The sequence below is a fragment of the Thalassophryne amazonica genome, chromosome 15, assembly GCF_902500255.1.
Source record: "Thalassophryne amazonica chromosome 15, fThaAma1.1, whole genome shotgun sequence".
Lineage (NCBI taxonomy): Eukaryota > Metazoa > Chordata > Actinopteri > Batrachoidiformes > Batrachoididae > Thalassophryne > Thalassophryne amazonica.
The window spans coordinates 73,796,893-73,812,086 of NC_047117.1; the positions used below are offsets into that span (position 1 = coordinate 73,796,893).

At 39.4% G+C, this 15,194-nt stretch overlaps 1 protein-coding gene across 13 annotated transcripts in view; it reads left to right on the plus strand.

Moving 5' to 3' along the window:
• LOC117527063 (RNA-binding protein 47-like) overlaps positions 1 to 3,925 on the plus strand; it is an 85,049-nt gene extending 81,124 nt beyond the window's left edge. For all 13 annotated transcript variants that reach the window (XM_034189228.1, XM_034189234.1, XM_034189229.1 and 10 more), the window contains 2 exons: positions 1,585 to 1,775; positions 3,340 to 3,925. In XM_034189228.1, the coding sequence (XP_034045119.1) occupies positions 1,585 to 1,775; positions 3,340 to 3,591 (443 nt within the window). In that variant the 3' untranslated portion in view covers positions 3,592 to 3,925. The remainder of the gene's footprint in view (positions 1 to 1,584; positions 1,776 to 3,339) is intronic.
• The last annotated feature ends 11,269 nt before the right edge of the window (positions 3,926 to 15,194 follow it).

Below are 15,194 nucleotides of genomic sequence, written 5' to 3' on the forward strand. Positions count from 1 at the left end.
GGGCACTGGGCATGAAAATGACACCTGCACCAGGTGGAACCTAGCAGTGACACGTGTTGCATTGTGCACTGCTTTGCGCATGGTAAAAGATTGGTCTAAAAGCTGTGATGCAGGAAAATGGCACTGGGTGGTCTGAACTAATGCCTCAAAATGTGCAATAATCTCCATTATAGAAGGCATGTTTGTTTGCTGAAGCACTGGAAAGTGCAAGACCATTAAGAGCTTTAAAAACAAATATTACAGTTTTAGCCACTGCAGAGAGTAGAGGATCGGGGTAACATGCTCACATCTGGGGGTGTTAGCTAAAAGGCGGGCTGCAAAATAAAAGCTATTTATTGCATTATTATTTTTTTTAAAAACAAATGTCTTGAAATTTTGCATAGTACTGTGTTTACTCATCAGAGTTTATATTTTGTAAAATATAATTTAATTAATTATCATTCTGTAATAGTTTTGTCCATATCTGGAAATTACTTTGAGTTCCAGTTTGCATCAAATTGAAGGGCTTTTTACTCCATCTTCAGGTGGAGTAAAAAGCTAAATAGCTAAAGTTATGTTTCCTTGGTTGGGTTTCCGTGTATGTGGGCATATGTGCACACACACACACACGTATTAAAATGTCAGCGTAAACTATCAGAGTTGATTTCACATTTAAAATATTATCTTAAGATGCTCTGTGTTAAACCTTACACACTTAGAGTTTTTCTCAGAGTTGATTGTGTTTCGAATCACAAGTGGAGTTTGCCTCCTTGATGGTGTCATTTTAACAAAGTCCTACACAGACCCAGAGGCCCATCGGGCCGGTGCTTATCCTGGCCGCTGCAGCATGAAGCACATGAGGGTCTACGACTCCCCCTGGACAAGGCACCAGTCCATCAGAGGTCATTTCCCAGCCAAACTCTGGTATCCATTTACTGCTGGGTGGACTGGGATCATGGAGATTAAGTGTCTTGTCCAAAGGCACGGACAGGTAGCATGACCAGGAATTGAACCCATGTTAGCAATCGAACTTCTCCACTGAGCTACCTGTTCGTTTTAACCTCGTCTGTGTAATGAATGACAAATGACAAAAAAAAATGAGTCCTTCTTACAGATGCTGCAGGTCTTCAGTGGTGATGCTGCGATAGAAGGTTGAGGGTTCAAACCCATCCTGCGGCCTATGCCTGGGGTGTTCCTCTAAACAGTAGCTGAAATTACACTTTTAAATTGTGGTAAAATACTCAGTAGTTTTGAAAATACACTTTCTTAAGTGACAGTAACAATATTAAAAACTTAATATTTTAACACGATCAAAGTGTAATTTTAACACTGAAGATTTTGTTGCGTATTGTTGAGGCTAATCAGTGGAGTGCGGTCATAATCCAAATCACACCGTGAGACTAGTTTTTGTGACTTTTTCTTTTTAAATTGTGTCCTTTTAAACCTTTATCTCTGGTGTTTTTCCTCACCCTCTGAGTGTTCTTGTGTGTCTGTCTGAGCCGGGGTGCATGCACACGTTTGTCTGTACTTTTTGTTCTTGTGTTATGCAAACACCTCTGCAGAAGTGCAGTCTTATTTAGGCGGTCATTCTTCTTGTGTGTACAGTGGCACTGCCGACTCTGGGCGGTCAGTATCCCGCCATGTTCAGCGCAGCTCCTGCCACCAAGCTACTGGAGGATGAGAAGGTGCATCCAGTGGAGCACCTGATCAACCCGCTGGCCATGCAGCACCCTGAACACACAACCACTTCTGCAACCGCCGTCCTACCCGCTGGCTCCACCCCGCCACCTTTCCAGGTGCACATCATGACACTGCTGCATGGATATAAACCTTTGTGAGCCTTTTTATTTTTTTCAAAAACTATATGGATTTCATTCATATGTTTTTACGTCAGACATGCTCGAACCCTCGTGCGCATGCATGAGTTTTTCCACGCCTGTCGGTGACGTCATTCACCTGTGAGCACTCCTTGTGGGAGGAGTCGTCCAGCCCCTCGTCGGAATTCCTTTGTCTGAGAAGTTGCTGAGAGACTGGCGCTTTGTTTGATCAAAATTTTTTTCTAAACCTGTGAGACACATCGAAGTGGACACGGTTCGAAAAATTAAGCTGGTTTTCGGTGAAAATTTTAACGGCTGATGAGAGATTTTGAGCTGATACTGTCGCTTTAAGGACTTCCCACAGAGCAAGACATCGTGCAGTGGTCCCAGGCGCCGTCATCAACCTGTTTCAAGCTGAAAACCTCCTTATTTCAGGCTGTATTGATCCAGGACGTCGTGAGAGAACAGAGAAGTTTCAGAAGAAGTCGGTTTCAGCATTTTATCCGGATATTCCACTGTTAAAGGAGATTTTTTTAATGAAAGACGTGCGGACGGGTCCGCGCGTCGGGACGCAGCCGGCGCGGTGCGGCGGCACAGGAAAAACACCTCCGTGTTGATAACCATTTGTAAAATCCAGGCGGCTTTTGATGGCTTTCAGTGGAGTGAGTATATGAGAAATTGTTTAACAGCTGGGCATGTTCCACTTGTCCTTAAGGCTTCCAACGGAGGTGTTTTTTCCTGTGGCGGAGCGTCGCGGCAGCTGCAAGCCGACGCTGCAATCCGCCCGCACGTCTTTCATTAAAAAAATCTCCTTCACCGCAGGCGTGGAAAAACTCACAGCATGCACACGAGGGTTCAAGCATGTCTGACGTAAAAACATATGAATGAAATCCATATAGTTTTTTGAAAAATAAAAAGGACCTATACTTTATTGACAGACCTCGTATATATATATATATATATATATATATATATATATTAGATATAATATATATATATATATATGAAAATTCAGTAAGGTAGGTCTTATATATTATATTCCAATTCTAAGGTGCCAGAGTAGAAAAGAGTAGAGTAGAGACACTTACGTGCCTGGTCTTGAGAACCAGGGATATATATATATATATATATATATATATATATATATATATATATATATAAATTCTAGGTATGTTCATCTTAAAAAAATATGTTGTTGAGCTTAAACATCTATGAGAGTTATAAGATCATTTTTCATTATTTAAACCAATGAGAAAAGTCTCTTTAAAACCTAAAAGAATTTTGGCCTAAAGCACAAAACATTCTTCAGCCTATAAAAAAGGAATTTTGCTCATCATATTTTTGATATTTCTTCTAACTTCTTACTTAAATCTTCACTTTTCTTTTATTATTCTGTTATTCTGTCAACAAACTCATCCCCAATATAAAAAATAAGTGACTGTACAATGTACTCGGTGTAAAATTAGTGTGTAATATTTCAGGAAAACTCTCCCAAGTCCTTTTTCTTATTTATGGTGAATGTGTTTCTTCTGTTCGCCTGCAGGGACGTCCCATCACTCCCGTCTATGCTATGGCTCACAGCGTACAGCGTATCCCAGCCGCCGCCGGCCTGTATGGAGGCTGGATACGTGCCCATTGCAAACTACGCCGCCACTCGGTAGCTCTTGCGGCTCTGCAGAAGAACGCGGCGGTGGCGGCCGCAGCATACGGTGGCTATGCTGGCTACGCCGTACCACAGGCTTTTCCTGCCACGGCGTTCCAGCTGCCCATCCACAACGTCTACCAGACATACTGACTCTGAAACAACAAAGGCTTGTGACTGAAGGACAGCATCCCAACACGTGCCGTCTGTCCTGCCATACCTTAATGGGCCTTGAACTGTGAGCATTCAAGCTCTCTAAGCAAATGTTGGTGAACTTAAATATTTAGAACATGGTCGATGGAGTGACACCAGTTGGACATCATGGCTCAAATCCTTCTCAGCGATTGGCCTCAGCATGTTGTGGATGGAAGCCAGTTATATGATGGAGCCTCTGTGTTTTCTCACTAACAACACCCCATATAACCAAATCCATACATGGTTACGCTGAACAACCCCCAAACACACACACACTCGCCACCAAATAAAAGAAAATCCAACAGCATGCTGAAGGTACATTTGAAATATTTATGAAGAAACACCACATATTTAAGATTTTGTTTTCTATATTTGGGAGATATCTCTGAAGTAGGAAAAATTACTTTTGTTTAACAATAGCAAAAGCAAATTTAAAAATGAGTGGAGGAATGAAGGTATTTTAAAAGAAGTATGAGATAAACTACTAACCTGAGAGGATGCCACTGACGATTTGGGTATACAGATATTGTTTTAGTTTTCTTTTTTTTTTCTTTTCTCATTAATATTGAGTATTGTAGAGAATTCTAAATGTTGTAGGTGATGCTGTCCATCCACGCTGGTTGAGAGAGCATGCTTTAAAAAAAAGTTTGGTACTTTTTTGGGTTATTTAGTTTTTGTGTTTTAGTTGTTTTAATGAAGGTATATGTGTTTTCTTATGGATAGTTTGCATTTTGTCTCCGCTTTAACCTTTGTAAACACACACACACTGCCCCACACACGCACACATATAACAAAAATATAAATGCAGCAATTTTGTTTTTGCTTCCATTTTTATGAGATGAAGTATAATACTTCTGTGTACACAAAAGGTTTATTTTCCTCAAATTTTTGTTTGCAAATTTGTTAAAATCCCAGTTTGTGAGTATTTCACATCTGCCAAGATAATGTGTCTACCTTTCTGGTGTGACATATCAAAATACAGATTAAACAGCATGATTATTGCACAGGCGTGCTTTGGACTAGGCACAATAAAGAGCCACACTACAATGTGCAGTCCTGGGCACATCATTTACACATCATATGCAACTGTGAGACTGGTTGGAAATGATATCAGAAATGTTTTTTTCTTCCAAATTAAGCCAACACCAACAAATGCAGAAAACACCTCCATCAAAATGTTTCAAAATTGTATAAAAAAGAGGCGTGCAAACACAGAATACAAATAAAATTTACAGTACATGTAGTCTAATTTGATAATATGTCTGCTTGAAATTCAGACAACATACCCAAACATTTAGACACTTTGCAAAGCTCTACAACACAACAGAAGAACTAACAACACAAAAGAGTTTTCTCCCTGGAGGATTTTACCTGAATTCTACAGTTCAGTGTATCACAAATAAAATAGTAAAACATTGAAAATATTTCTATCTTAGAGTAAAATCATCAATAAACTGCCGACCAAGAAAAGATAAGTCACCAGAAAACCGCAGTGCAATGAAACCAGTACACACGTTATCAAATTAAATTGTTGCGTCAGTTGCAGGTTATAATTGTTTGTGTTGCATTGTATTTGTAGGTGTTTTCTGCATTTGCTAGTGTTGTATTAGTTTGAAAGAATTGTGGCTTCTATCAACCACAACAGAATATGGTAGCGAAATGCACATTCATTCACTGGCAACAACTGTGATGTACATTCCTACAGTCAGCATGCTGACTGCATGATCCTCCAAAACTGTAATATCTGTTGCATTAAGATGTGTGATAAAACAGCACATGTTAGAGCGGTCTTTTATTGTGATCAGTTGAAGGCACATATTTGCAATAATTATCTTGGGAAAGGTGAAGTGCTCACTAACACAGATTTAACAAATTCAAGAACAAAATTTGAAAGAATAAGCCTTTTGTGTGCATAGAAGAAATCACAGATCTTTTACTTCAATACATGAAAAATGGGATGGAAACAAAACTGCTGCCATGGTGTGTGTGTGTGTGTGTGTGTGTGTGTGTGTGTGTGTGTGTGTGTGTGTGTGTGTGTGTGTGTGTGTGTGTGTGTGTGTGTGTGTGTGTGGTGTGTGTGTGTGTGTGTGTGTGTGTGTGTGTGATTTGAAGAAACTGGAAAGCTTTTTCGATGATGGGCTATAGAGATGGTTAAACTGGAAAAGTTGAAAATAGCAATACCATGTATGCAGCCCCCCCATCTTTAGAAAGTGCTAACAGGAGACTAAGACTGAACAGATGTTAGATGTTGTTTTTCTTCCACATGTATGTATGTTTTATTATTGGTTTCTTGAAAGGTGAACAAATATGGACAGAAAAGAGACATTTTTTTTCCATACGGGCTGGAGCACACTCACATAAAATGCCCGTTTTTCTCAGTGCTAACCCCCCCTTCCCAAAAAGGACAGTCCAGTTGATATATTGCAGCTATCCTCTAAGCCTGAACAGTGCCTGCACATGTGCATGCTTTATGTCATAGTCTGCGTGTTTCAGAGCAAAATGAAGCCTTAAACGTAAAAGACTTTATATGCAAACATCATCCTGAACCAGGTTTGTGGTATTACTGTATTGCAGTGAAACTAGTAGGTTTCAGTCTCTGCAGTCAGAAGCGACAAGGCTACCTCTCTCCTGTAGTCTCTGAATGCACCTAGAGTAACACTCCTCTGTCATTCTGTCTCCTCTTTCTTGTCCTCCAGCTGTGCTTTACCGAGGTGCACTTAGAGCTATTTATAAAGGGCAAAACAATTGCCACTTTCATATGAAGAGATATTTAATAGTGAGTGTAGTAATTTCATTTGTGAACTGGGCTGGTTGGCGTTTTTAATGCGTCATGGCATATGACGTATAAAAAAAAACCCTTATGAATGTTTAAATGGCACTTTTAAACTCTGCTGTGTGCTGAGAACAACTTGGACTGGCAATAACTGGAGCGATACCTCACAAGCCTGTACTACTACTACTACTACTACTACTACACACATGTGCAAACATCAACAGACACAAGATGCACTGATGGCAAAATTACACTCCCGAACAATTATGTTTTATGATGCGTTTAAATCGTGAACTTTCGATTCCGAACTTTGTTTGAGTACATTTTTTTAATGTGCTCATTTTGCACCGTCTCCTATGAAGATCTGATTTGAGGAAACTGAGACTTTGATATTATGAATGAAACTTTGACTAAATTGTTGGTTTGAGTTAAAGGGGTTATACTGTGCTAAAAAAAATTAGCTACCTTATACAGTTAAAGCTACAGTGTGTCAGATTTAGGGATGTTTATTAGTAACAGAAATGGAATATAGCTTTCATAACCATCTGTTCATTAGTGTATAATTACCAACAATATGTTTTTATAAGCTTAGAATGAGCCCTTCGTGTCTACATGGGAGCGGGCCCCCTCACTAAGTCTATGATCTTGCACCACCATGTTAATACAGTAACCCAAAAGGAACATAGTTATTCTGACTTTTGCATTTTGCAGTGTGGCCACAACACTGAAGAAAAAGAAGAGGAATCAGTGTTTGCTAGCACAGGCTAACAACTCTGAGAATCCTTATTTTGTTAAATGGACTCATGCATCTTATCACAAGAAAAGACAGGGGAACATGAATCCCTGTCACAAAAGAAATGAAAAAGTCAACAAATCATGTCCAGTGATGGCATAATGGAATCTGCGGCCTCACCACCAGATGACGCTAAATCCTACACACTGTAGCTTTCAGTGCAGTTGGAGTTTCATGCTAACAGCGATCAGTTTTCAGGATGTAACAGGATATCCATGATTGCATTTAAAACTGATTTATGCAAGATATTATTATGGTGTTGTGACATGTTTCACAAAGGTTGAGCTGTCTTTAAAAAATAGTCATGCTCAGTAGGCTACATAGGCTAGCTGCACTTTTGTTAATACTGGTTACAGTTTTTGTTATATGACTCACCATTAGTCAAACATGCATGTCAGCATAGTGTCCTGCATAAATAGCTGTTTGCCTCAAACATCTGTGCTTTTACCTGATGAAATTCCCTGGCTATACGCATATTTAGACTTATGTGCCTTATGTCACGGAAGTCCATACCTGAACTCCTGCATTGTTGAAAGCCTGAAAATAGGGTGGCATTTTGGGCTACAAACATCAATATCAGTTATGTAAACCTCTGATGACACATTTGTATATCATCCTGTTGACTAGGTTCATAATATGACCCCTTTAAATGAACAAATTTCCAGGTCTAGACCTGCCTGTTATCTCGGTCTAGGTTTTGCTATGCTATCTTTGTCCCTTCTGAAACTGGATTCCACAAAAATCAAACTGCCAATAACTGTGTTTCATATTTTTTTGTGTGATAACAATTAGCCAGGATATTATTTAATATTCATTACTTTTGTTGTGTATGAAGTGAAAGAAAAGTTAATATACTAAAACATATTTCTTTTCTTTATGTACATCTTGTTTAGGTTAATATCAAGTAGCAAAACTAGAAAGTCCTTTTTTTTTTAACCAAGTGTCCAATAGGTATTAAACATTCATGGTTATTGTGCTATTTGTTTTATGTTGTGTTGTGTGTATTGTAGCTGCTTTGAACTGGATTTGATGTTGAGAGGGAACGCAGGGATCTTTCCTTTCACCAATATGGTATCAGTGTCCAAGACTGAACTTGTTCTATTTCTTTGGCCTGAAATGCCGGTTAAGTGGACTCAGTTTGTTGCGAGAACTGTGTTTTTAAGTACAAACGCTAAGCTGCTGGAGCTTTAACCGTGGCTGTGTGCGTTAACGGCCAACTACATCCACAACGCGTCAGCCACTTTCTATTTCCTGCATGTCTTCCTGCAATACAGCTGCAGGAACAAACTTCTTTTTTTTTCAGTGGTGTTGAACTTAATATGCTTTTTTTGTGTGTGTGTCTTGTTTTTTGAATGGTGTTACCATTTAAACTCTTCCTAGTGTGCCTTATTGCCAACATGTTCCCATGCATTTCTGTGCCTTTTCAGGCCCATGCAGACTCTTTTCTATCAGGTTGGTTTTAACGAAAAGCTCTTTGAGCATTGTTATATTTATAGCGGTAAAATAGATAAATAAAGCATTTTCAAAAATGATGTCAGGATGTGTTATTAATCTCGCCGACAGTCGTTGCAAGGATTGTTGTTTTCACCTGTGTGTGTACATCTGTGTGTATCTGTTAAAAAAATATTCAAGAATGAGTGGAGATTTAAATTAATTTTTATTTAGTACAACAAAGTACAACAAAACATTTGGACAAGATGTTTGACAATATTGCACAAAACTCTGACTGAATAATAGAGGGGGTGATACTGGGACTTTTGGTATTGATCCGATACCAAGTAAATACAGGCCCAGTATCGCCAATATCGATACTGATACTGATACTTTTTCATATTTAAGCTTCATATATCCAAAGGATCCAAAAGACCTAGGATAGAATTTCACCAAACATTGTACGTGACAACAAATACTTTATTATTACAATCAGCATTTTTGTTTAAAAACATATCACTCAACACAACTTAAAACAAAACCTCCTGAGGTAGAGGGCTGACAAACCACAATACAACAACATTAACACACCACAACAAATACTGTAAAGAGTTTCAAACTTATTCTGTTTTTCAAGTCGAACAATACAATAAAATAATACAAAGTGAAAACCTTATAAAGAAATTGATGGAAAATTTACGTTCTGTCAAAGTTGCCTTGTTGATAACGTCACACTTTGCACTGCTTTAACGTAACTTGATTAAAGCAACAAGATGCCTTCAGATGTCAGATAAGCATCAGGAAATGAAGGAATGAATAAATAACTTGAATGTTCATTTGTTTCTCTGAGTGATGCACTGAGCTGGAACACTTCCTCAACTTATGTTATCGTTTTACATGCTATATCTTATAATGGTGGTGGCGGCAAAAGGAAGTAGAGGTTAGTGATATCCAACAGCCAGCACAGCTTCACCAGAAAATGTACTCCAAGTGTTTCCAAATACGATGCCTTCGATTCACTTTTTGAGGTAAAACAGATTATAGAAGGGACCCTCCAAGTTTCACTTCATCTTCTGACACACTGAGTTCTCTGACTTCCTGAAATCTGCTAAGAATGAAAACCTCAGCACAACCGTTGTCAGCACTGAGGAAGTTTGGAGTATCTCCAAGTGGTGGAAAGCAGGAAGTAGGTTTCCCCACGACTGGATTGTGACTATGTTACATTTTAAACCATAACAAAAACATCACGGGAGCTCAAAGCAAAATGGCTTTGCCTTGAAGACTGATACAGTGTGTCAAGCTCATGTTGTTACAAAGCTTGTTTTCTAATCGCAGAACAGAACGCCCGATGCGAACACTCTCTTCCCATTGTCGTCAGTCTGGTTAGATAAGACTGATAAAAGACAGAGCGGTGTCACAGCTTCATACCACGCACAAAGCAGAGGGAACACACGTCACATCTTCGAGTCAATTTAAAATTTCAAATAAAAGTAAAAAGAGAGGGGCACCTTTACCCTGCTGAACAGTAAATTACATCCTTGCTTGAAAATGAAAAATCTCAAACACATAGCCCAGTTTTAACTTTGAGGAGAATCCATTTCCTGCTTTAGCAGGATTACTTAAAAATCAGTCAACTAAATTTTCGTGATACATGGTGAGAAGCAAATATCTGGATAGTGCCCAAGATAGCATTTTGAATAAAAAGTAAGTCCCTTTGGCTGCTCCCTTGTTTGCACTCGGGGTCGCCACAGCAAATCCAAGGTGGACCTGCATGTTGAACTGGCACAGGTTTTACGCCGGATGCCCTTCCTGACACAACTCCACATTACATGGAGAAATGTGGCAGGGGTGGGATTTGAACCTGGAACCTTCTGCACTGAAACCAAGTGAATTAACCACTTGGCCACCAATAATATTTAATTTATTTATATAGCTCCAAATATAAGGTACGGTCCTGTCTTACCCATCCCTTGGGCAAGCACATCGTGACAGTGATGAGGGAAAAACTCCCTCCATTCTTTTGTCTTGTTACAGAAGCAAATCAGACTCGTGGGGGTCAGTCGATCAAGACTCAAAAAAGATGAACAGAAGACGCAGGAGCTAACAATAGCAAAGTTACAACTGCGACGACAAATATTGAGTCACTGTGCGCAATGGCGGGATTGCATAACTAAATAGTCAACAACCAGGTGTAGACACTGAGTGTGTAGTCAAAGCAGAATCTAAGTGTTCGATTGGACATGTGTCCAGAACGTTCACCAGGGACTAATGTGCTCCTCAAGACATTTCCCACCCATCCAAATGTTTTGTTTTTTTAATGTTGTGAAGAATTTATAGGTAGTCTGGGTTCTAGACTATGTAGAAGCACTACAGGTAGTTCACAATGAACTACTTATAGAGCAGCCAGCTCCTGCAGAACAGACAGCTTAGTGGGATAATAGTTGGACTACCAAATATGTAGTGCTGAGTTCATTCTTACTCACCTGCTACCTGTCTGTTTCCTTGGACAAGCTACTTCATCTGCTTTGTCTCAGTCAACCCACTGAAAATGAGTTCAGCCTTGACTGGGGAAGTAAGTTGTGTTGGACTGGCGTCCCATCCATGGTGGAGCATAGACTCTTCTTCTCTTCATGCTGTGGACTCTAGGATAGGCACAGGCACCAAGAGGCCTCGGGGCCTATGTAGGATTTAGCACTACTACTATTACTACTACTACTACTTCTTCTTTTGTGTGTAACTGTTATGGTGGTGATTTGGTGATGATGGTTGGCAAAGGATGGTTTTGTCAAGAGGTATGTCAGAGTTGGCAAAGGCAATACTTACACACCCTGATGACATGCATCCTTAAAAAAAACATTTTCAGGTCTCTAATAAATGATTTGTATCTGTTTCTGTGCTTAACCTGTACAGGAACTGTTGCTCGCCGGTCCATCTGTCTCCCATAGATCATGTGAACATGTAACACACAATTCAAGTTCCCAGTTTCTAAATACTGAGACATAGAATTACAGAACTTTGTTCAAAATTAAACTCCAGTTTAATTCGTCTGTAGCTACATATATGACACACAACAATAAAACAGTTATAACAGTCTTCCTCTGGTGGCTGGTGTCACTGAAAGCCCTGCTAGTTGCTGTTACTACTGTGGTGTAGGTATGGCTTCAAGGTCACACTTGTTTTAAATATTTACATTTCTTCACATATTATTTCTGTTTATTTTGGACTAACAGTAAGATTAAGAAAGATAATATGGTAAATGCAGGAATCACCTTCTCTTGATATCCAAAGTACTTCTTCAGTTTAAAAAAAGCTTTGTGGTGATAGTTTGTATAACTTACATTAAATAGGTTTTTCAGCATGAAAACATGAAAAAATAAGGTTTTTACATGTTCCCAGTTTAATAAGTTGATAACTTAGATGTTCTTTAAAAATGTTCACAAAAAACAAAAACAAAAAAAAACAAAACAGTTTTACATAGGTTCACAATGGTTTGAAAATAAACAGTCTGATCATAAAACTGGAATTGCAACATGTCATTTATTCTGGCTTAAGTTAAATAAGTTTTAAAAAATGTAAGAAAATTAAGGTAACAATTTGTATGGACATTTCTGAGTGGAATTGAGGCAAAATAGTGAGTGGAGTGCAATCAACAGATCCTCTGGAAGGCCTGAACGTAATTCTGTCTTTGTCTGGATCATGGTTCTTTTAGGGGATTTTTCTCTGCTTCCTTCAGGAAGCTGTTATGCTTCACAAATTTGTAGAACTAACCGTTTTTTTAAAGTCGTTTATCCTTCGGCGAATCGACTTTTAAATGCTCCGTAGGTCTGCCATGGTTTTATTTATTTATTATTCTGGCTACCCATTTTAGCTCCTTAATTCTGTTTTTAATCTGCTTTTATTGTTTTATTGTTGTTATATGTTGTTAAACTAATTCATGCATTTATTTCCTCTAGGCTGGACTATTGTAATTCATTATTATCAGGTTGTCCCTAAAAGTTCCCTAAAAAGCCTTCAGTTAATTCAAAATGCTGCAGCTAGAGTACTGACGGGGACTAGAAGGAGAGAGCATATCTCACCCATATTGGCCTCTCTTCATTGGCTTCCTGTTAATTCTAGATAAAATTTAAAATTCTTCTTCTTACTTATAAGGTTTTGAATAATCAGGTCCCATCTTATCTTAGGGACCTCGTAGTACCATATCACCCCAATAGAGCGCTTCGCTCTCAGACTGCAGGCCTTACTTGTAGTTCCTAGGGTTTGTAAGAGTAGAATGGGAGGCAGAGCCTTCAGCTTTCAGGCTCCTCTCCTGTGGAACCAGCTCCCAATTCAGATCAGGGAGACAGACACCCTCTCTACTTTTAAGATTAGGCTTAAAACTTTCCTTTTTGCTAAAGCTTATAGTTAGGGCTGGATCAGGTGACCCTGAACCATCCTTAGTTATGCTGCTATAGACGTAGACTGCTGGGGGTTCCCATGATGCACTGTTTCTTTCTCTTTTTGCTCTGTATGCACCACTCTGCATTTAATCATTAGTGATCGATCTCTGCTCCCTCCACAGCATGTCTTTTTCCTGGTTCTCCTCCCTCAGCCCCAACCAGTCCCAGCAGAAGACGCCCCTCCCTAGCCTGGTTCTGCTGGAGGTTTCTTCCGTTAAAAGGGAGTTTTCCTTCCCACTGTAGCCAAGTGCTTGCTCACAGGGGGTCGTTGACGTTGGGGTTTTACATAACTTAATTGTATGGCCTTGCCTTACATATAAAGCGCCTTGGCAAACTGTTTGTTGTGATTTGCGCTATATAAAAAAATTGATTGATTGATTGATTATGTTATTGTGTTTTTTTTTTAACGGGACTGCTCAAATTTAATTGCCCCTTGTGTGATTAATAAAGTTTTCGATTGATTGATCGATCGATTGATTGATTGATTGATGATTGATTGATTGATGATGATTGATGAAAATAAAGAAGTTAGAATAACTTAAATAAATGAATCTGGGTACCCAATAGCACACAAACCTTTTAATTCGGGTGGCAATAGCTCAGTTGATAGAGCGAGTCGTCTTGTGACCAAAGGGTCACCATTTTGAATCAGGCTCCCAGCCAGCAAAAATCTGAATATTGCTGTTGTGTCCTTGGGCAAGACACTTAACCCATCTTGACTGTGTATGAATGAGGTGGTGGTCGGAGGGCCTGAAGGCGCAGAATGGCAGCCACGCTTCCGTCAGTTTGCCCCCAGGGCAGCTGTGGTATAAACTAGTAGTTCTATCATCACCAGTGTGAGTGAATGAATAATGCAACTTGAAAAACTGCTTTGGGTGTCTTAAAAAGTGCTCTATACATTTAAGTCATTATTATTATTATTAATTAAGCTGTTACAACTTAATTAACTTTGTTGAGGACAAAGCAAACCAAGTATACTAAATTACTTAACTAAAGGCTTGCTAAACTTGATTTAGTGTGACTATAAAACTCATAATCTGTACTCATCAGTAATGGCTGAAGTTAGAATTACTGAAAAAAGTTCCATGCAAAAGACTGTATTCCTTTTTTTCTTTTAAAGAGTATTTCTTTTCATCACAAACAAAGCATGCATCATTTTTCTTCCACCGTTGTTTGATGATTCAGTTTGTATCCAAGTAATTCAAAGCCTGGAAGCCTCGGTGAGCTAACAGGTGGAACAGGTGTGTGTGTGTGGTGTGTGTGTGTGTGTGTGGTGTGTGTGTGTGTGTGTGTGGTGGTGTGTGTGTGTGTGTGTGGTGTGTGTGTGTGTGTGTGTGTGCGTGTGTGTGTGGTGTGCATGCGTGGTGGTGGGGGGAGATATTAGGTCAGGTACAAATGAGTGTGCACGTTACCATGGTTGCTTGGCTTTGTAGTGTTTTACCTTTGTTGACTTCCTCTCCAGTATCCCCTCAAAGTACAGACATCCCCCTAAAATGCACTCTGCCTGACAAACTAGCACAAGCGTTACTGGCGTATTTGCTTATACGACAACATTTATACTGATCGTTTGCTTTGCAGATTCATTGCCTTGGTGTTTGAACACGGGGCACTGGTTTGGGGATTTAAATAGCTGTGGATTTTTCCATCCTGAAGCCGTCCTTACCGGCTTTGGAAAAAAACACAGGGTAAGAGGTTTCTGTTTGGGAAGCCGATTTCTGATTGTTCTCGGTTCTGGTTATATGGCTGCAGCCTTTAATGAAGTGCACAAAGCTGGCACCGACACACTGTTACAACAGTCGTATTGATAAGAAGGTTGAAAGCCAACACCCTCTTGTAGCAGCTGGGGTGACTAACAGGTGTGTGTGGAAATGACAAAGAAATCAGGGTGAACATCTTTTCACCACAGTTATATTTTATATCCTTACGTACTTCAACATAATTGAAACTTTCCTGAATTGCTTCTGACATGCACAAATACACACATGCAGCTCATGAGCAGGTGACACAGTGTTTCTCAATGAACCTTGAGCTCAAGCTTTCAGGGTTACAGCCCCTCATTCTCTCTAATAGGGGTCAGAGGTCAGCAAGGGATCTGACAAACTCAACAAAACAGAGCTATAAGCCGCTG